Here is a 22933-nt window from a genome sequence, read left to right on the forward strand (position 1 = left end):
GTGCGCCTATTTTAAGAAGCCATAGTACTGGCAGTAGATGGAACCCTGTCAAATTTGTATTTGTATAGCAACGGTTCCAGAATTGTTTGTTTACGTTTAGATAAGTCAGTCGGTCAATAACAGCCCTCATGTAAAGCCTGAATAAATTACAAGTATTCACTTTCTTGGTTTCACTGTGTTGATCTCTGCTAAATAGTGATAGGTTTATCCCCCACAGTGGTTATGGGGCCTACGCACGAATAGTGATCAAGAATAGTGTTGACGGTAATAAGAAGAATTTTTTCAGCCGAAATGAGTAGTACTACTGTTAAAATTGATCAACTCAACGAAAGTAACTATGAAACATGGAAGATCCAAGTTGAAGCAGTGTTAATAAAAAACGACGCCTGGGGATACGCAAATGGGAGTATCCAGAAACCAGAGACAGTACCCGAAGCAGCAAAATGGGAAACAGGAGATTCTAAAGCTAAGTCCGACTTAATTTTATCGATAACCCCAAGCGAGTTAAGACATTTGAGAGGATGTAAGACATCGCGAGATGTATGGCTAAAGTTAGAGAATATTCATGCTTCCAAGGGACCTGCGAAAAAGGCTACACTGTTAAAAGAGTTGTTGCTGCGAAAATTGGATGAAGGTGGTGACTTAAGAGAACATGTCATGAGATTTTTCGATGTAATAAGCAAATTAGCAGACATGGATATTGAAATGAATGATGATTTGACGTCTATAATGCTCCTGTATAGTTTGCCGTCCAGTTTTGACAATTTCAGATGTGCCATAGAATCTCGAGATGCATTGCCAAAACCAGACGCATTGAAAATTAAAATATTAGAAGAGGAACATTCCAGAAACCAAAAAGAAAGTGTAGATAAGGCACTTCTTGTAAAAGGCAAGAGATCTTCTAAACCCAAGAGTAGTATAGAGCAACGTCAAGCATATGATGCCTCTGGGCAGGCTAGTTCGAAATTCAAGTATAAATGCTTTAAATGTCACCAGCATGGGCATAAAGCCTCTGAGTGTACACAAAAGAAGAAGGAACGTAATGATAGTGCAAAGTATGTGTCGAACTTAAGTGACTTACCAAATGTTGATTCCAATTTTGTAACATTCAATTGTGTTTCAGATGTTAATGCTGTTTGCAACGAGAATGGAGATTGGATCGTTGACAGTGGGTGTACGTCACACTTGTGCAATGATGCAGATAAATTTGGTACTACATTAATACAGTTGTCCGGTAAGCTAAATTTAGCGACGAATTCGAGCACAAACGTACAAGGTAAGGGGACAGTAAGATTTTCTTCATGTGATAATGGTTCTAAAACTGAAGTGCAACTGTTAAATACTCTATTTGTTCCGGATTTGCGATGTAACCTAATTTCTGTAGCTAAAATTACTGATCTAGGGTATAGCGTTACGTTCAAGAAAAACATAGCTAGTGTTCAAGATAGCTATGGTAACACTAAACTTGTCGCGAATCGTAAAGGTAATCTATATTACGTTGAGGAACATTGTGATGGAGTGTCAGCGATTTCTGAGCGAAAGGTTGACGTATGGTTGATGCATGAGCGTTTAGGTCACTTAAATGCGAAAGATCTTATCCGAGTCTTAAACAAATCTGGCATGAACTTAAAAATGACAGATGTAGCTGAGTTGTACGATTGTGACATTTGTGCGAAAGGAAAAATGAGTAGGTTGCCTTTTTCTAGATCGAGTGGGCCATGCGATGAAAAGTTGAGGATAATACATTCTGATGTAGTAGGACCTATGCAGCATACGTCAATAAATGGAGCGAAATATTTCGTAACCTTTATCGACGATCATACGAGATGGTGTGAAGTATATTTTCTTAGCAAGAAAAGTGAAGTCTTCACTACATTCAAGGTATATAAAAATCACGTAGAGAACCTATTCGGACGTAAAATAACTTATCTTCATACAGATAACGGAGGCGAATACTGTAATCGAGATTTCGATGAGTTCCTGAAGAAAGAAGGAATAGCAAGAAGATTGACAATTCCTGGAGTACCCCAGCAGAACTCCGTCGCGGAAAGAAAGAACAGGACCTTGGTAGAAATGGCGAGATGTATGCTGATTTCGTCAGGACTTTCCCCGGGTTTCTGGGCAGATGCTGTAGCAACAGCTTGCCACGTAAGAAACCGTTGTCCGACCAGAAGTCTTGAAGGTGAGATACCTTCTGAGAAATGGTTTGAGCGACCTGTCAAGTTAGACTACTTACACAAGTTTGGATCTAAGGTACACGTCTTGGACAAGTCAACCGGGAAAGATAAGTTCGCACCAAGAAGCCTGGAAGGTATCTTTGTAGGCTATCTCAGAGATCGTAAGGGTTACAGAGTATGGATACCGAAACAACGACAAGTTATCATGTCTAGAGATGTGAAATTTCACGAAGCATCACAAGAGAAAAGTGAAGATAAAGAAAACATAAACCTTAAGATTGACCCCTTTGAAATCGATAAGAGTGAATCGGTAAATATTCAAAATCAACCTTTATCGGTAGATATAGAATTCCATCCGACTCAAACTAGTGGAAATCCGGTCGTACATATCTCCAATCACGAGGATGAGTGCATCGAGTCATCGAGTGGTCGTGATCCAGAACCTCAGGGAGGAGACGATGTTCCCGTTGAAGTCCGCCAAATGACAGACGATCCAGCTACTATCGCGGAATCATCTCAACATGATCCTCATCAAGACGACGTTCATGTTGATGGGGGGAGGATAGTAAAGAGAGGTCCAGGGCGACCGCGACTGGAGCGAGGTCATATTGGGCGTCCACGGAAAATATACAACATGGTTGACGTAGAGCTACAGGTTTCCTTGGAAGAAGGCGTTTCGACTAATGGCTCATCAGTGGACTCACCCATAAGTGATGAGTATGCAGACTGCGAGGATTTCGTTGGAGTGGCCGAAATAACACTAAAGAAGGCCTTATCCGGTAATGAGCGAAAAGGATGGAAAGACGCAATAATCTCAGAAGTAAAAAGTTTAATCAAAAACGATACTTTCGATGTTGTCAAGAAACCTATGGGTCGAAATGTTGTTGGTTGCCGTTACATATTGACAACGAAGATGAATGTCGATAGAACTGAGAAGAAGAAAGCCAGACTAGTCGCGAAAGGTTTTAGCCAACGTTACGGCATCGATTACCAGAAAACCTTTGCGCCAGTCGCTAGGCTTGACTCGGTAAGATTGTTAGTTGCACTTGCAGTGGAACTAGATCTTGAAATTCATCAGTTGGACATTAATACGGCATATTTAAATGGATTACTAGAAGAGGAGATATACATGAAGGTGCCAGATCTTCTAGACGAATGTTTGCAAGATCTAACACGATTGGAGCAGCCAGGTTCAGTTTTGCATGAAAGAGCTAGCAAGATGTTATGCGACCTGAGGTCTGGAGGCAGTGTGTGCAGGCTCAAAAGGTCGCTGTACGGGCTTAAGCAAGCTGGTCGACAGTGGAACATCAGACTGGACGAACAGCTGAAATGCATGGGATTGCAAGCATCTTTAAATGAGCCGTGTCTTTATTTTAAAAATATAGATTCGCAAACTAAACTCTTTGTATTAGTTTACGTGGATGATATTCTCGTCGCTTCGCAAAGAGGTGAATGCATTGAACATTTCAAAAAGGAACTGGCCACTAAGTTTGAATTGAAAGATTATGGCATTGCGAAATATATGTTAGGCATAGAGTTTGACAGATGTGACAAAGGCATGAAATTGTCACAAGAAAAATACATTGATGATTTATTGATTAAATTTCATATGGATAAAAGTAAACCAATATCTACGCCTATGGAAGTTAAGCAAAAGATGGAAAAACCTGCGAGTAAGTGCAGTGAAAGTGAACAGTACCCATATCGTGAAATTATAGGTTCGTTGATGTACCTCTCTACGGGAACGAGACCTGACATTACGAATACCGTGGCTGTACTGAGTCAATTCTTGGATTGCCCTAATGAGGAATGTTGGAATGCTGCAAAGCGTGTGCTGCGATACCTAAAGCATACAAAACAATATGGACTTGTTTACAAAAAGACAGGTAAATCATTGCATGGTTACTCGGATGCTGATTGGGGAGGATGTTTGATAGATAGACGTTCTTACTCCGGTTATGTTTTTATGTTAGGAGGTGGATGCGTGTCGTGGAAGTCGCAGAAGCAGAAATGTGTCAGTACCTCATCCTGTGAATCCGAATACGTAAGCTTGGCCTCGTCAATGAAGGAAGCAATTTACTTGAACAGCTTGCTTACTGAAATTGGGTTACGTAAGTTTGCACCATTATCTTTACATGTAGATAATCAGGGGGCGATTTGTCTTGCGAGCGATCCAATGTTCCATTCTCGGAGTAAACACATTGACATAAGGTACCACTTTGTACGAAGTGTATTAAAGGACAATAAAAGTATTGAGTTAAAGTACTTACCAACCAGCTCAATGCTTGCCGACATATTAACGAAGGCTTTGCCTAGAGAAAAGCACTATACGTGCATGCGCGGTTTAGGCATTGCTTGTTAATTGTTTATTAATTTTTACAGTTGTTCTTTGATGTCACTTTGATTTGTTTGTATGTTTTATTGTGTTCCAATTTATTTTGAATATGCACATTAAGGGGGCGTATTGAAATATTATGTTAATGTTTTATTTGTATGTGCGCCTATTTTAAGAAGCCATAGTACTGGCAGTAGATGGAACCCTGTCAAATTTGTATTTGTATAGCAACGGTTCCAGAATTGTTTGTTTACGTTTAGATAAGTCAGTCGGTCAATAACAGCCCTCATGTAAAGCCTGAATAAATTACAAGTATTCACTTTCTTGGTTTCACTGTGTTGATCTCTGCTAAATAGTGATAGGTTTATCCCCCACAATAATCACGTTCACGCGTCAATTTTTGACAACCAGAATGCTCCCAAAATGTATTTATTTATTTATTGTTTATTATTTAAGTTAACAAATTGGGAGACAGTAATACTTACTGCTACATAATGAAAGGCACTAATACTCGAGTGTGGGTTTATGAAAAGAACAAAGTGAGTTTCATAATAGAATCACACCAGTGTTTTAATGCCTAATTATGTACAGTTACATACACTGCTTTATCTACACACATATAATAAACTTTCTATGATAAATTCACTAACCTCATATGACAGCCGACATTGGCGCATAGTTGCTCTCTGGCGGAACTCGCGGATATGAGGTGGCGTCTTCGAAATATCTTTATCGCACATTTTACACGTAACTTTTTCTATAGTTACTTTAAAAAAACAAAACCAATTATTTTTCTACTTACAAACTAATTAAAAGATAAACTGTACGTCAAATGGTGGCAAATGAAAACTTTTCACGCATATCACGCATCCGTAGTTTTTAGGGTTCCGTACCCAGAGGGTAGAAACGGGACCCTATTACTAAGACTCCGCTCTCTGTCTGTCCGTCCGTCTGTCCGTCTGTCTGTCACCAGGCTATATCTCATGAACCGTGATAGCTAGACAGTTGAAATTTTCACAGATGATGTATTTCTGTTGCCGCTATAACAACAAATACTAAAAACAGAATAATATAAATATTTAAATGGGGCTTCCATACAACAAACGTGATTTTTTGCTGTTTTTTTTCGTAATGGTACGGAACCCTTCGTGCGCGAGTCCGACTCGCACTTGGCCGGTTTTTTTTATTCAGAGACAAACCAGAATGGGGTCGATTGCCATATCGTTCGATACCAACTAACATGTGAGATTTGTCAAAATTGTATGCAATTGACATTTCATTTCCAATAAATCGTCGTCTCGACTGATATTAGAATAGGGGTCAAATCAAATTGCTTTTTTTAGATGTTCGAAATTTGAATGTCATTACCAAATCGATTTTGATATAATAATGAAGCTATTACAACATTTTACAAAGAAATCACACTCCAGTGGTGCCTGCGCCTGTATGAAGCCTGAAACCGAATCTGCCAAATTCGAAGCACAATATTTGTCTTAGACTTTACACGTGTAATATAATCAATGAACCTTTGCTTATTACAACTATAGGTAGTTAGTCTTAATACTAGAGTAGGTCACTATAGTGGCATATTTAGTTAATTTTTATAAACCAAGCACTGAGTGTCTAAAATACTATTTGTAAGAGGTTTGCTAAAGATCAACCATGATATGAGTAAATAGAGGGTGGAGTACTGTTGCTACTTCTGTATACTGGAGGGAGTTCAGCCCGTCCTCTTTTAGTCTGTCTTTTGCGTTTTTTAATAACTTGGTTACCTTCTGACTGAAACAAAAAAAAAATACATTTTGTTTTAAATTTCTCTGGACATCCTCACGTTTAGCCATGGAAAGTGGTTATGTTAGAGTTAGACCAAGATAAATCTGCAACGATTTTGATAGCATAATTACGCTGTGCAAGTCTTATTTTGACGTTTAAAATAACACTTGCAGTGTGTGTGCTATCAAAATCGTTGCAGACTTACCTTGGTCTAACTCTAGAAAATTAAGAAATCCATTTCGGGATAATATTACCTATGCTTTTTACTTCTCCCAAATTTTATCACGGTTTCGAAAAGTGATAATTTGGATCTGGCAACCCTAATTTTAGGGTTTTAATAGCATCAACCCTAATTTTGGTCATGTTTTTTGGTTACTAATTAAATTCATAGAGTTATGAATATTGGCCTTTTAAATAACCAGAGACTATTAGACTGAGCTGACTGAGACTGAGCTATGCAACCATACAAAACATGACAATCTTGTTTTTTTTTTATCTACACGAATCAGGAATGGAATAGTTGACATATTACTTAGAGATTTCATAAAGGTTTTTTTTTTCAATACTCACGTATTAGTCCGGGGCTCGTGGCGGTGCGACAGCATGTGGTACCGACTGGTCCCGGGTTCGAACCGGCAACGTTTCAACCCGTGCGCCTCCAGACGTATATACAGGTCGTCGTCCTCCCCGCCCCAGCCGTAGTACTGGTTGCTCATGCGGTTTATTTCCAAGTACAGAGCGGTGGTTATCGCTATCCCTATATATTCATATTATTGCAACAGGGACAGACTTAGCACTGGTGCGTCGCGCTCTAATCGCTATATGCGCATATAGTTAACCTTTGGTATGCTTAGGAGCAGATCTGCTCCATATATATTCAACTTAAACATGAAGTTGTCTAGATTGCTATTTAAATAGCAATTTTTTGACAGGAGCATACAAAAGTGACAGAGCTAGCACTACTGTGTAGCGCTCTAATCGCTATATTGCATACAGTTAAGGGTGACAAAGCTAGTAATGCTGCGTTACGCTGTATATGTGACGATGTCAAGTAAAAGGTACCACTTTGTCGCTTACCCTAAGGACGAACTTTGTTTGTATCTTTGTACGAATAACCTGTTAGATCGTTCTTATGGCAAGCGACAATGTGGTACCTTTTGCTTGAAAATGACACATATGCGCTTGGCGCATATAGTAGTATAAGAGTGGCAGAGCTAGCACTACTGCGTCGCGCTTTAATAACTATAGCTAGTGTTCAACACTCACGTATTAGTCCGGGGCTCGTGGCGGTGCGACAGCATGTGGTACCGACTGGTCCCGGGTTCGAACCGGCACCGTTTCAACCCGTGCGCCTCCAGACGTATATACAGGTCGTCGTCCTCCCCGCCCCAGCCGTAGTACTGGTTGCTCATGCCGTTTATCTCTAAGTACTGTTTGGTTGTTATCGCTATGGCGCCACCGAAAAGGCCAAGGTATGGTAGGACGAATCTGAAATGATGCGTTTGGTAAAATTAGTTATTTTTAGGATTCCGTACCTCAAAAGGATAAAACGGAACCCTTATAGGATCACTCGTGCGTCTGTCTGTCTGTCAGTCCGTCTGTCACAGCCTATTTTCTCCGAAACTACCGGACCAATTGTTTTTTTTTTATCATCCATATCCATTCATTTTATTGTTTTCTTGCAATTTTTAGACAAGGTAAAGCTGTAAAACACCTAAATTAATAATCATACACGGTATAATGAGAATATTTATGTAGGTAACTTAATTTCTGTTGAAATCAAGAGATTACTTAGATCAGATAACTATCTAAATAAACATTTCCCAAACTATGGAGCGAAATTTTAGTGGGCCCTGAAACAGTGGGTAGAGACTTTGGCTCAGCATTGCTCTGAGCAATTATTAGGGTTGACACAACTTGAAGTCCCTTTGCGTGCATGAATACAGATAAGATAATCACTTGAATTTTGACAACCCTAAATAGCCGAAAAGGATAGTGTCATATATTATAATAATAATAATATATTTATTGCTTTCACATTGGTATTACAGATGTTCTTAATCGATAATGTATCACAACATAGTTGGCATACATATGTAAGTTTGTGACCCAAAGACGGACATGTAACGTAAACAAATGAATTTTAAACATCGGGACACTTGCCACATATTTTGACTAAGGTGTCGAGTTTGTGATGTTGGGACTTGTAGTTTTCACAATTTAATTTTTTTGAAATATTTTTTTTTAATTGGTTGACTGTCTTTTTCTTCTATTACACAACTATCGATATCCATCAAAAAATGTTTCTAACTCTAGCAAGATTGCGACAGTCTTTTGTTTTGCCGCGAAAATTCCGGGCTCAGTCGATGGCAGATGCCTGAGGTTCTCTTAGGGTTGCCACCTTTTTTCTATACACACATAGTATTTTTGTCAAAATATTGAAAAAATATAGTATTTACTGGAAAAAAAAAATAGGACGCCGATTTGAGGCGGATTAAAAATACAATTCGCATACGATGTGATATCGATGACATTTGTATAACCCTTTCTTGAGTTATGAAAATATAGTATTTTTCGTACTATATTGTTTTTGTATAATATATAGTACAATTGACTAAAATATAGTACGATACTATATATTATAGTATGGGTGGCAACCCTAGGTTCTCTGTACAAGACAGGAGACATTGCTTGAGGCTGAAAAGAGGAGCTGATACTAACTTCAACTTACCTAAACGTGTCGATACTCGAGGACAGATGCCTGGGGTTTTTAGTGCAGGCATAAATATTCGCCGGTCGTAGCGGTAATAGATCGACGTCATGTAGGACGAGGCAAGGGAAGCCGGCGCGGGCGGCGACCACCGCGCCTACGTTCATCAGCTTTGCTCGGTTGAAGGGCCGAGAGTCCACCTGTAAAGTACCGCTATTAAGTAACAATTCGTAAATCTTATTGCAAAATAGTACATTTTGATGCTAGTGCGGAAAGTATGTCATTACCTCACGAGTACCGAGATATCTTGCCACGAGCCGTAGGCGATTGGCAAGACTCTGGACGAGTGAAGAATTACCTTTCCGCACGTGTATCGAACGACGTTTTTTTAATACAGTTGCGAAAAAATAAGCAAAACAACAAGTAAGGAATAAAAACAATATCGAATGTTGCCTTTGGAAACTTAGCTTGCAGTAAGAAAAAACGCCTCTTCTTTGACAGGCATTTCGGCAGCTATTCCTACCTCTACCTTCCGTTCCATTCAGACAACTTATTACTTAAGAACGGTTTTTCAATATTCAATATTAAAAAATAAACGTGTTATAATGATGAAGAGGTAAGTAATAGAATATGAAATATGTATATTTTCCATATTCTTACATTAACAGTAGGTTTTTATGTTGATTACGACGCTTATATGAAACTAATATTAACACTCATCAATAAGTAGTCATGAATTGGAACAAGTATACATTTTAAGAAATTGGAAAAGTAAAAAGCACTAGTTCGCGAAAACCTTTTTGAGCAACTGTCTTAAAAATATAAGTTCCACTATTTTAATGGTCGTAATATAGTTCTATGAGAAATTATCTTTCTAACAGATTTTGGAACTACCTATTTGCAGTGAACGGAAACGTTCACTGCCTATTTGTCCCTCTTGCCGTGGAAACCACTGGCTGTTGGTGTGCTGAGGCCAAGACTTTTACTGGGGAAGTGGGCAGACGGTAGCGGGAGAGTGGTCATGACCCTCGCTCCGGGTCGTTCCTTATGCAAAGGTTGCCCATCGCTGTTCAACGTGGCAACGTGGCGAGCGTGATGGGCTCCTTTGCATCTGGAGGGGCGCAGGGCGAATTTTGTGACTAGTTTTTGTGTTTGTTACTTTCTAATTTTGATTAAGATTTTTGTAATGTTTGAAAGTAGACATTAAGGTTTTCCAAATTGTATTTCTGTTTGTTTAGATTAATAGTAATTTTAAGTTGTTATTATGTTTAAATAAATTGAATCCGTGAATCGTAATAAAACAGCGTTTTGGAAAGGTTAGGTACTAAAATAGGGTCGGCAAATGGAAGCCACATGTGACTCTTTGGTTGTAAAATTGCAGCTCTAAGACCTTTAAGTCATCCAAAAAAAGATTATACTGCGGCTGCCTCCTTTTATTCTCAAAACTTTACCTGTTCTACCACAAAGATGCGGTAATGGATCAGCTGACGTCTCAGGAACATGTGCATGTAGATGAGGAATCCTCGCAGTTGTTCAGCTCTGTCTCTGAAAAGCAGTCATATTGCCTTTATTTAATAAAAAAAAAAACAAGGAAATGTAAGTGTTGGTATTAAAATGATTAAACATATCTGGCACAAATACAGAGGATGCTGTTTTGATTCCAGCCTTGGTCACTGAAGGCCTTGGTCACTTTTTCTTTCGTATATGACATCTTTTTTAGTTTATAGAACCTTAATTTCAAGTGTCTTATGTCTCTGGCTATCATTGAATACTGATAAATTATTATAAGAAGAGGACTTAATTCTCTATATCTAGACACGCCATAGCGTATCCAGCTAAGTTCAAAGAAAAAGAAAATGGCGACACAGCAACCGTGTGTAATATTACACGCAAAAAATGATTTCTTTAGGCGCACTTGTAATATGTATAACGAATCGCTGAATGATATAGATATTTTTGCTCATAGTTTGTTTGTTTTCAAGAACAAAGTTTTTTTCTACTAGCCAGTCAAACCCTTTATAATTTCAGGATTTTCTACACAGCACAGAACTTGGCACCCATTTAGATCTCGATTCTTTTGTCGGTGTGTCAACAATGACACATATTCTTAAAATTTGAACTTGGCTCTCATTTCACATGTATGTTTTTGTTGGGATTTGGTTAACCAATTATTGGAGTATAACTTTTAGCCATCGAGATAAATATTACATTAATAAACAGGAAAAACATACCATTTTATTTATGTTTTTTACTGTTCATTATGAAACATCCATTTGCAAGTTGTTTTGTGTCTTTGATGAAAGAAAAAAAATATATATATATTAATTACATAGTTTAGACCAACCTATAAGGTATCACGATCGCGGTACTGAACTTAGGTTTGCAATCAAGCGGTGCGTACTCCCCTCCTTCCTTAATCCGATCACCCTCGACCAAATCCCCATCCTTGATGCCCGGCGACAACGTAGTCTCGTCAAACAATATATCACGGTACTCGCAGTCACTTAACGCATTACTACTAAAATTATCTGCAGTCCCGTAATACAAATTATCTAATATATCGTCCTTTTCTATATATTTGTACGTCCGATGACCACACATATCTGGATGCAGGAATACAATCAAAACTATAACTACCACACCAGAGTATAATACTTTCTTCTTAAAAACTTGCCGCATTGCGATAAAATTAATTAAGTAACATGCACTTGTAATGATTTCATAATGAAATAAAGCTTTAATTTCTCGTGTTTATCGATTTAAACCACTTTGTTGACATGACAACTGAGGTAAGTGACACTCCGACAGTGACAAACGTCAATAACAGCTGCATAGATGCGTTTTGTTTTCTTCTGAACAGTCAACGTTTTGTTACCATTATCCTTGTTCTGCCATTTGCCAGTGATTTTAATTTAAATTAAACGGATTTTTATGTTTGTATAATATGCGTATAATATATACTATTATTAACATTCTTACAATCAAATGAATGGCATAATTTTACAAAGGTGTGTATGAGGGTAGTCTAAAAGAATATATGTAATATGTTTAGGGTAGACTAAAATAAATAGGTATTAAAACTTTTTGCTAGCTTTGCACGTGTGACTGAAGTTTTATAATAACGGTATGGCTTTAAATAAAGAAAAAGTAAATGTTTTCAATAATACTTCAAACTCCGCTGAAGGGGACGTTTCGATGGATTCCGTCGAACTGGTGAGGAGATGTTCTAAAGAGAACACACCTGAGACTTCATGGGATCCAAGTTGTTATGTTTCAACTCTGGATAGGAGTAAAGACGAGGGAGATATAACCACGCCGTTCGTGAGTATTATGGTGACTGAAGCGTCCCCGTCGCAAAGTATCGAGAACACTTCCACGCAGACGGACCCTTGCGAACTGGCTATAAACTGCAGAGTTTCTGACGTGAGCTTTTCGTTCTCAAAAGATGTCAACACACAAGGTTCCACATCTACCTCTGAGGAAAACTTGCGAACAAAACGACTAAGACGCGATTCTCACGACAAAGACATAATTTTTAGACCTTGGAAACGAACAAAAAATACAAGTTCTACGCGATCGCCGAGTTTAATCAAAGAGGATAAAACACTCCGGTCCACAGTGTCATCGAGTCAACTATCTTCCACATCGGATGCCTCGTTTAAGTCATTGAGCAGTAGTCAAACCTTCAAAGTGAGGAAAAGAAAGCCAATGTCAGAGTCAAATTTGTTCAAAGACGCACTCCACAAGTCGAGGAAGAATAGAAGTTTTAACAAATCTGGAAACAACACCCCAGGTAAGCTACATATTGGCTCAGATAACACACTAACATTATAGGTTTATTGACCTTGACCTAGTAAGAAGACAGGACATTGATACTAACCTTAGAGAGGACACATGTGACATGCCATGTGCGATATTCCAATTATTCATCAACTATTACAATCTTTTTCAAACAAATCGTTAGTTATGAAACAATTTTGTCTGGCCCCAACAGTATTTGTCTCAAGTCTCAATCATTAATAAAAACAAATGTAATCATCAATAAACATGTCTGAATCCGTAATTACATATATTGAACTCATGTTATCTTGGTGATAACTGCCTGTTTCTTTATACCTACGACATCTCGTCAATGACGAATATAGATCGGTGACATCATTCGAGATTTCGACTCCCAACGGTCAATAACAAATTGCAGACCATACGTGTTTTGGTCGCGGAACTTGTTCTACTGATTTTTTTTTTCAAAATGTAGCTGGCTGTTTATAAAATCCGGCCATGTAGGTTTGTAATTTGAAGATTGAACTCTTTGCAATGAGTGCCTCCAAGGAGATCGTGAAGGTGGAAGTGGAGATTGAGTGCGGCATAGACGCTAATGATTTGAGTGAGGTGGAATGGTTTATGTTGTCAGGAGGGTCGCCGAGGAGAGAGAGGAGTCACCGCCGAAACGCACCTAAGAGTTGGAAGTTTGTTGATCTTTGCACATGGATTGGCATGAAGGTAATTTCTTTATATTTGTGTTGAAATAATAAATCAAATTTTAAGGCTCTTTTACATGATTTTCGTTGGCATTTAAATTTTAACGAAAAATCTGTACATAAAGTAAAATACACTGATATACACTATACCTTTAACCCAAAAAAATGGCACTAGATCACGGCCAAGTCTCCAGCACGAATATTACATGCAAATATGTATGTTTTGCTGACTGTACACGTAATGTACACAATGTACACAGTCATTGAAATTTCTTTAGTAATTTTTAAGATATATGTATATGTTATCATGAATCAAGCATAAAATGTTAATAAAGTAATTTGCATACATCTTAGGTAAATTATGTAATATTCAGGTTTACAAACTGTTTTTTAATGATTAGATGATGATGATTGATGACGATTAGTGTTTTTAGGCAAAAAAACAGGCCGACCCGTGTACCTGAACTGAAATGTTAAATTTTAAAAGCTAAACGTAATTTAACTATATGTAACTTGACCTGATTAGATTGTAGGAACTTAATTGTTTTTTTAACGCACCTAGAGTTAGACCAAGAAAAGACTGGAGCGATTTTGATAGCATACGCAGGGCAAGTGTTATTTTAAACGTCAAACTTCTATGAAATTATGACGTATAAATAATACTTGCACTGCGTGTGCTATCAAAATCGCTGCAGACTTTTCTTGGTCTAACTAAACGTTATTTTACATAATTGCAGAGTTACGAGTCCATAACGGGCATGCTCCGGGAACCTGCGAGAAAGCACGGATCAGAGCGAGAAGGACGGGAAGACACAGGCATTCGAGAGGAAGTGAGAGAGCTGCGACTGTACCTGAAAGAGGTTGAGGGACGGCAAGCGCGGCTGTCGTGGGAGAATGATGCGCTGCGGGAACAACTACACAAGATGAACTCCAAAATTGAACTGATGGAGGAGAAGTTCCGGTAAATATATGTCTGAGGCACGAAAGAGATAAAGCTATACAGGCTTCTTCGGGAGGAAGATAGCTAATAGCGGCTGGCGTGAGAACGATGCGCTGCAGGAGCAGCTCGACAAATTATAGTTGGTCAAGCAAATCTTGTCAGTAGAAAAAGGCGCGAAATTCATATTTTCTATGGGACGATAACCCTTCCCGCCTACATATTTTAAACTTACCGCCTTTTTTTACTGACAAGATTTGCTAAATAAACTCCAAGATTGAGGAGATGGAGGAGAAATTCAGGTAAACTTATTAACCTTAGTATGTCTAGCGCTGAGGAACGAAACAGAGGTTAAATAACAAGTTGACTGGACTATCTCATTTCAAACATAGACAGAGATAATCATACTATCTTTGTCTTACACTAGTACTAGCACCCAAAAAAAGGATGAGTATAGTTTTATTGGTTCTTATGTACTGCCAATTTGGTTTGACCAACTATAGTCACGTGATTTTTCGTAGCAATGCACGGCATGCGCCGCAATTTAGATCCGGAAGAGCCCATCAACGTGCAACGATAGATAATTAAATAACCGGCCAAGTGCGAGTCGGACTCGCGCACCGAGGGTTCCGTACTTTAGTACTTTTTTAGTATTTGTTGTTATAGCGGCAACAGAAATACATCATCTGTGAAAATTTCAATTGTCTAGCTATCACGGTTCATGAGATACAGCCTGGTGACAGACAGACAGACGGACAGCGGAGTCTTAGTAATAGGGTCCCGTTTTTACCCTTTGGGTACGGAACCCTAAAAAGAGGGCCGCTATGTACTGTATGTTGTATTAAAGAACCTTTTGAATACATTATAATAGTTTTTACGTTGCTGGATTCGTCAATCTATGCGTACAAAATCGCAATTGTTTAGCAGTGGCGCTAGGTGAGCACGTTAATGGGCTCTTAAATACAAAAGACGTAATTTTGTTATGTTCTTATTGAATTACTTCAAATAAGCAAAATATTAAAATCCGGTACAGATGTAGTGCATAATTTGTTTATCGTCGTATTTTCACGGAAACGTAAGAACGTGTCTTGTTATTTCAGCCAGTCTCAGCATGATAAAAATACGAATGTTACCGAAAAAATACGATGGAAAACAATTATACACTACATTAAATTTGTACAAATTAATTGTTTAATGGTGCTCCCTGCTGTGTTCTGATGGCCTACCGCGAACCACGTGCGACGTGTTGCCTCCCTGTCACACTTACGTATGAATTTACAAGTGCGACAGAGAAGCAACACGTCAAACGTGGTTCGCGGTACGGCCTCTGGTTTCTGTTTCTACAAATCTACACTGACATTTAAATTACTATCGCGACGGTAACTTCTTTATACTTGTTAATTATAGAAAAGAAAGTTCTTAACATTCGGCAATCCTGACTCGCTAGCTTGTCCCCAAGACAAAACATTTAGTCCAGCATCTGGCATTGGACAAAGCGAGCTGCCACAATTGCCATATAGTTCATACTGCTAAGTTTGTTACTCTGCACTCTGCAGGGTATTATGGGGTTCTTATCGTTTCATTTCTGATACAATATCGCAAATAAACTACGCTAAATAGTTCTCTAGTGCCCTTTGAGCGATCTAAAACTGTCTAGGAGTATGAACATTCTTCCAACATTATGTATGTGGACGATATTTAAATCAGAACGGTTTCACTCACCCGAATCACGATCACGTCGTGGGTTTCAGAATCCGAAACATGTCGCCAAAAGCGACTAAAAATACAAGTGAGTGAAACCATTCTGATCTAAATATTTTGAAATATGTCTTACGATAGTTTAAGTTCGATTATGTGGACGATATTGAAATTTATTGATCTTGTAATATACCTACACCTTGCCAGCGAGAACTGATATAGTAATGATCATTTTTAGGTTGCAGCATCAGACACCGTCCCGTGGACCCTCCGCACCGCCTCCACCACCACCACCACCTCCACCACCGCCTCCCCCACTACCACCAACATCAGGAACAAAGCTCGGGCGTTCCAACACAATACCTAGATGTGGCTCCGCCCCGCTTAGGACGTCTGGGCCTAGGCTTACGATCACACCAGAGGATATAGCTAATGTTAAATTAAGGAAGGCGAAGGTGAGGATTATTGTAACTTTCTAACAAGCCCTTAATTATCTTTTGTCATTGTCTGTCATTTTGACATTTGTTTGTTAAAAAGGGACAAATTTGAACAAAGGTTTGAAAAGTGCAAATTAAAATACAAGTCCACGCTCTATATACACGCATCAGCTCCAAGAGCTGCTAGTGTATCAAATAAATAATAATAAAGGTTTGCTAAGTGAAAAAGGGGGTTAGTCACAATAGCACACAATAGCTTAAAAAAAACGTTCGAATACTGTGATCAGACAGTAAACAATACAGATGACAGACGCATTTTTCAAGGTACGCGTTTTGCACTTTTTCAAATTAACAGACTACATAGTTGCCGCCATAGTTCTAAGTGCATTTTACAGATTTTTATGGACTTGTGGTTTGCTAGATAAAAAGATTGGGGCAAATACGCTATCACCTTGGTGTCCGTAGTCCGTATGTTACGCAATAAACCTGATAGCCATTTTCAAAGTATTTTCGATTTTGTCTGACATGTTCCAGGATCACCCAGTCCGCACCAAACCCCAAAACCAACCAAAGCAGCCACTGGTGACGCAGAACATGCTACAAACGACTCGTGCGAAGCTCAGCCGCTCAAAACGACCCGCGGCATCTACTCCCAACAAAATACTTAATGACCTAGAGAAGTAAGATGATGTTGAAGACATATACTGAGGTCAATGAGGTTTGATGTGTATGTCATGGTTGGCATTTTCATTGACAGGGATCGGAACCATACATATCTATAATTTATTGATATTTCTTAACTTGTACATTGTAAAAACAATACTTCGTTAGTTTTATTTGTGATAGGTACGAAAATTCCGATGCCTCAATCACATCATCCCATTTTGCACACTGAACAACCATTTCACATTTTCAACCTTACTGTTAGTATATTCTTCTTTATATATCATCATCATCATCGAAATAACAGTTGAAAGTGGTCCTTTGCTGGAACTAGGCCGCCCCGCCCCACTGTGGGACGAAATTCGGCTCTCATTGACATAGTCACGTTGACGACCGGTCTGGCCTAGTGGGTAGTGACCCTGCCTGCGAAGCCGATGGTCCTGGTTTCGAATCCCGGTAAGGGCATTTATTTGTGTGAGGAGCACAGATATTTGTTCCTGAGTCATGGGTGTTTTCTATGTATTTAAGTATTTATATATTATATATATCGTTGTCTGAGTACCCATAACGCAAGCTTCCTTGGGCTTACCGTGGGACTTAGTCAATCTGTGTAAGAATGTCCTATAATAATATTTATATTTATTTATTTTATAGAAACCGAAATTGTTATGGTAATTATCTTATGAATTTTAGACGATTGGGAATGAAAACTGTCGAGTTGCGATTTTTTTTCAAACAAAATGTATGATGCAGAAACAAGAAATCATTACTACTCAAGAACCGCAAAACGAACCGTAATATCCTCGCAGATGGTAATACTATGAAGTATTTGATTTTTAGGGTTCCGTACCTCAAAAGGAAAAAACGAAACAGTTATAGGATCACTCGTGCGTCTGTCTGCCTGTCCATCTGTCTGTCACAGCCTATTTGCTCCGAGACTACAGGACCAATTAAGTTGAAATTTGGTACACATATGTAAGTTTGTGACCCGAAGAGAAGACGAACATGTAACGTAAACAAATGAATTTTAAACACCAAAAATCATTAATTGTTTCTAAAGAAAAAAAAAAATTACTCGGTCATTTCCAATCGTCTAAAATTCATAAGTTATCATAACAATGCTGGGCTAAACCTATTTCAATCAAAAAACATAAAAACAACGATTTCGGTTTCTATGTCAATAAGAGTTCTCCGTGAATTCCGTGATCTGAACCAGGGCACTACCACGAACATAGAACTGAACTTTCATTTATCTCCCTCTGTTGCTTGAAGAGCGATAGATGAAAACAGATAATTTTAGAAATTCAATGTTCGCAGTAATCCCTCAGATCGTCAGACCACTTTGTTTTAAGGCCTTCTCTGAAAGCGTCCACCCTTCAACAACCTTTCTCCCTTAACGGATATGAGTTCTACAAGCAATGCGCCTCGCCCACTATTTTAGCCTGACAAAAACGATAACGATTTATGCTTATTCTTCAACCTCATCCTATTTCAGATGCCTCCTCCAAGACACGTGGGTATCCTCACTCCACCCACGGCGGTCGATGCGCGCGTCCTCTCGCAGCGCGGAGGAGCTGCGCCCGCGCCCCTACCCGACCGCGCGCACTTACGCCCCACGTTCCCCTCGCTCCCCCCGCGCCCCAAAGTCGCCACGGGCCATCTCGCTGCCTCGAGGAGTTTTATCTCCTCTTAAGTATCAGTTAACTTTACCGAACTAGTAGAAATTACTGTAAATGAATGTCAAACCGTAAGTGTGATTTCTCCCAGATTGAGGATTAAGTTGGAGAAGTAATTAAATAGTCAGCCAAAAAAATATAATTTGGTCAGCAGAAAAATCAGATGGCCAGCAAGGGTTAGGTTTAGGTTAGACTTTTCCTTCCTAACCATTTATTTCTTCTGCTGGACAAAACATCATTATTTCACAGATCAGTTAAATCATATCCATTACCATACCCCGACACCGAGCCAGCAAATCTGCAACAGTTGTACGTCAGGGTTATGACTACTACGAACAAATTAAAGTATTAAAAAAATTCCAGCAATAAAAATTCTATATTAATATTTGAAAGAAATGCGAAAAAAAACTTGATTTCATAAAATTTTATAGACATATTGAAACGCATTTAATATTGACATTGACATGTTCATTTATTTTCTTTGATAACATATTCAATTTGTATTGGAAGAGGGTCAACCAGGTTCTCATTCAATTTTATTATAATAAAGTTTAAGAAAAATAGTTCATCATAATCGCCAACCCTGACATAAAACTGTCATATGCCACGGTTTTGCTAGTTCCGTTGCGGGGTTTGCCTTTAACTTCCATTCGAACATCTTGAATTCTAAGTTGTACCACAATCTCAAAAATCGCATACGGTAAATAATTTTAGGGTGGGATTGTGCAATAAAATTCATTAATGAAGGAGCCAAGGTTATATTAGATGGGTCCCTCATTTCCTTTCGTTGTAGGTACCTACGGGGAAACATGTAAATTTTGAAATACTGCTTTAGACATCAATAAATGCTCTATGAGTAATCAATGTTAGTAATTATGATAATATTGATTGAAGATTGATTTTAGATTATGTATCAATAAATATTGACATATAGGAAGGAGTCACAAACGTGACTTGTTGATTTTAATGATTGTGAAGAGTAGAGATTTTCGGTATAATAACGAACTGCATTTCTATTGCACTGCACTCATTAAAGTTTAACATTTTAATAAGTGCAGTGCAATAGAAAGTTTAGCACTTTAATAAGTGCACGCACAAGAAAAAAATATGACTCCCTGACTAGAATTATTGAGCCTACAAAATTACTGGCAAACGTAGTGAAGCCGTAAATCCACATATCGCTTTTTCACTTCATTATTGTAATAGAAAAAGAGATGGGGATTACTTTGGCTTCTCTTATTGACAGGTCAGCTTCATAGAACTAATATTCTTGGCTTTAGAATTCTAAGGCTCCCTGACATTCTACATCTTGATGTAATTTGTAATTTGATTGTACTAATTTAAAATCTTTTTGATGTTTTTATTCAATTTAGTATTTTGTAGATTATAATCTTTATCTACCTAACGTTGCGACGATAATAAATATTTATTGTTATATTTTTATTAAGTCGATACTTGTAATTCGCCATTACCAGTTAATATCATAATGAATATCATGATTTATACAGATAATAAAAATTTACTTTGATTTTTAAATCTGCTTGTTGATAATAATCATACATCGAAATGTGATATACTCTGGCAAGCCAACTTCATCAAGTCAAAAACAGCGCGAAATTAAAAATGTTATATGTGAGGACATATCCGTCACGCCTACATTTTTTTTAAATTTGCCGCCTTTTTGACAAAGCTGGCTAGCCAGACATACCTTTTGAAATAAACCATCAAATTAAAAAAAAAGTATCCCCGACATCCCCGTACAATAGGATTAAATAGGATGCTGCTTATTTCATTGAAGTCATAATTTTCGTAGTCTCTTCCAATAAAAAACAAATTTAGATTTTATTCAGAATTTTTATTTAAGTACGTTATAGGGGTCGCTACTGAATTTTGAAAATTTGGACGCTTCATACAAGACATAGACATAGTATATACAACATACAAGATGTTTTTTTAGGCGAGACAGTGAGTCGGTATATTGAACCTATTAATATGTTATTTAACCGATTCGTTACGTCTTCGATTTTCAAACACGTCGCTGTGGCGGCAAACAATTAATTCATGACACGACAGGCGCGCCTTACGCCATAAAATATGATGGCATGCCTATCGTGTCATCGGCCATGTGTAAAAGATTATGTTCTTTTTTGTTTTTTTTTTCACTGATTTAGACTTGATTGAGTTAATTTGACATCAAACCAAGGAAGTGAACTGATTAAAACATTGCTTTTAATTTTTAGTAGCGTTTTAACTACGTATTTTACTTTAAATGGATGGCTGCCCGCTTCACTCCTATCGTGGCCCAGCTGAGGACCTGGATGCCCTGACACCCGACGTGGTTACCTGGCTTAACAACCTCAAAGCTGTACTCTGATTGCCTAAATATGCATGCCATACGATTAAATAAATAATGGATGGTAAGTGACTTTAAAAATTCAGATGTTACAAACATTTTATGTATAATTTTTATTTTAACGCAACGGGTGACCGGAAGGCTGGAGCATACCTCTCCCAACGCATCGGCGTTGCCGTTCGACGCGGCAACGCCGCCAGCCTTCTGGGCACCCTACCGGACGGCACAGACCTGGGGCCAATTTTTTATTTATAGGACTTTTTAGGTAGTTTTAGGTTAGTTTGTTTAGTTCGTAGTTTAATTTATTTTTGTTAGTTTTAATTTGTTTTTAGGTTAATAGGTTAATTTTAATAATAGTTTATAAGTTTTGTTATTGTTTTTTATTTATTCAAAAATATTTTATCCATATATAAATACTGAAGTAGAACTGTGCCCATTTTTATATATGTATAGTGGGCTAACGGAATGGGTAAATATAAAAATTGTGCGACGCGATTTGAAACCAGGGCAAAATTTTAAAGAAGGAATCATTTCTTTTTAGCATCAACTCATGCTAAAAAGAAATGATTCCTTCTTTAAATTTTTTTCTCCAGACTTGGTCTGTATTCCCACAAAAACAATTCTTTTAAAATGCTCCTCACGTTGGAAATCGTCCAAAAAATGTTTCTACTCGTACATTCAATCCTCGATACCCTCTCGCCCTTGGTTTAAAAAAATTCGATCTCTCTCTAAAAGGCACACGAGTACCATTATTAGACTCCGCTTGGGTTTCTATTCCTCACCGGAACTCCTGCATCGCTTCAAGCGCAGAGACACCTATGTGTGACTGTAGTATGGAAGTAGGATCATTGGATCATATTCTCTTTAACTGCCCTCGCAACTCCCCCTTCTTTAATTCCGTCTTAACAAAATTAAATGTTAAATTAAGGAAGGCGAAGGTGAGGATTATTGTAACTTTCTAACAAGCCCTTGATTATCTTTTGTCATTGTCTGTCATTTTGACATTTGTTTGTTAAAAAGGGACAAATTTGAACAAAGGTTTGAAAAGTGCAAATTAAAATACAAGTCCACGCTCTATATACACGCATCAGCTCCTTGATTATTGTAATAGAAAAAGAGATGGGGATTACTTTGGCTTCTCTTATTGACAGGTTAGCTTTATAGAACTAAGATTCTTGGCTTTATAATTCTAAGGCTCCCTGACATTCTACATTTTGATGTAATTTGTAATTTGATTGTACTAATTTAAAATATTTTTGATGTTTTTATTCAATTTAGTATTTCGTAGATTATAATCTTTATCTACCTAACGTTGCGACGATAATAAATATTTATTGTTATATTTTTATTAAGTCGATACTTGTAATTCGCCATTACCAGTTAATATCATTATGAATATTATGATTTATACAGATAATAAAAATTTACTTTGATTTTTAAATCTGCTTGTTGATAATAATCATACATCGAAATGTGATATACTCTGGCAAGCCAACTTCGTCAAGTCAAAAACAGCGCGAAATTAAAAATGTTGTATGTGAGGACATATCCATCACGCCTACATTTTTTTTAAATTTGCCGCCTTTCTGACAAAGCTGGCTAGCCAGACATACCTTTTGAAATAAACCATCAAATTAAAAAAAAGTATCCCCGACATCCCGTACAATAGGATTAAATAGGATGCTGCTTATTTCAT

General features: G+C 37.9%; 2 protein-coding genes across 4 annotated transcripts; one reads left to right on the forward strand and one right to left on the reverse strand.

Annotated features, from left to right (window-relative positions):
- Positions 1 to 5690: 5690 nt before the first annotated feature.
- On the reverse strand, positions 5691 to 11777 carry LOC134747683 (beta-1,4-galactosyltransferase 2). The gene is made up of 5 exons (XM_063682289.1): positions 11340 to 11777; positions 10447 to 10540; positions 9017 to 9195; positions 7552 to 7773; positions 5691 to 6291 (listed from the first exon to the last, which is right to left on the reverse strand). The coding sequence occupies exons 1-5, from the start codon at positions 11672 to 11674 to the stop codon at positions 6162 to 6164; spliced, it is 960 nt and encodes a 319-aa protein (XP_063538359.1). The 5' UTR covers positions 11675 to 11777; the 3' UTR covers positions 5691 to 6161.
- Positions 11778 to 12087: 310 nt separating this feature from the next.
- On the forward strand, positions 12088 to 20729 carry LOC134747830 (HMG box-containing protein 4-like). Of its 3 annotated transcripts, XM_063682471.1 has the most exons (7): positions 12088 to 12788; positions 13407 to 13495; positions 14211 to 14399; positions 14678 to 14712; positions 16347 to 16563; positions 17080 to 17225; positions 18704 to 20729. In XM_063682471.1, exons 1-7 carry the CDS (start codon positions 12122 to 12124, stop codon positions 18924 to 18926), a joined length of 1566 nt encoding a protein of 521 aa, XP_063538541.1. In that variant the 5' UTR covers positions 12088 to 12121; the 3' UTR covers positions 18927 to 20729. The 3 variants fall into 3 exon arrangements, with proteins under 3 accessions (XP_063538541.1, XP_063538540.1, XP_063538542.1); XM_063682470.1 differs by lacking the exon at positions 14678 to 14712 and having other exon boundaries at positions 14211 to 14434; XM_063682472.1 differs by lacking the exon at positions 14678 to 14712 and having other exon boundaries at positions 14211 to 14434; positions 17080 to 17254; positions 18704 to 18841.
- The last annotated feature ends 2204 nt before the right edge of the window (positions 20730 to 22933 follow it).

The sequence above is a fragment of the Cydia strobilella genome, chromosome 15 (genome assembly GCF_947568885.1).
Source record: "Cydia strobilella chromosome 15, ilCydStro3.1, whole genome shotgun sequence".
In the NCBI taxonomy this organism is placed as follows: domain Eukaryota; kingdom Metazoa; phylum Arthropoda; class Insecta; order Lepidoptera; family Tortricidae; genus Cydia; species Cydia strobilella.

What these genes read in the sequence shown, in the direction of transcription:
- LOC134747830 (XM_063682470.1), top strand. Translation starts at nt 12,122, where the DNA reads ATGGCTTTAAATAAAGAAAAAGTAAATGTTTTCAATAATACTTCAAAC. An exon ending in GCACATGGATTGGCATGAAG is followed by an intron (nt 13,496 to 14,210) that starts GTAATTTCTTTA and finishes ACATAATTGCAG; the next exon opens with AGTTACGAGTCCATAACGGG. An exon ending in ATACTTAATGACCTAGAGAA is followed by an intron (nt 17,226 to 18,703) that starts GTAAGATGATGT and finishes ATCCTATTTCAG; the next exon opens with ATGCCTCCTCCAAGACACGT.
- LOC134747683 (XM_063682289.1), bottom strand. Translation starts at nt 11,674, where the DNA reads ATGCGGCAAGTTTTTAAGAAGAAAGTATTATACTCTGGTGTGGTAGTT. An exon ending in GCGATCGTGATACCTTATAG is followed by an intron (nt 10,541 to 11,339) that starts GTTGGTCTAAAC and finishes ACTGCTTTTCAG; the next exon opens with AGACAGAGCTGAACAACTGC. An exon ending in CACGAGCCCCGGACTAATAC is followed by an intron (nt 6,292 to 7,551) that starts GTGAGTGTTGAA and finishes TTTTTGTTTCAG; the next exon opens with TCAGAAGGTAACCAAGTTAT.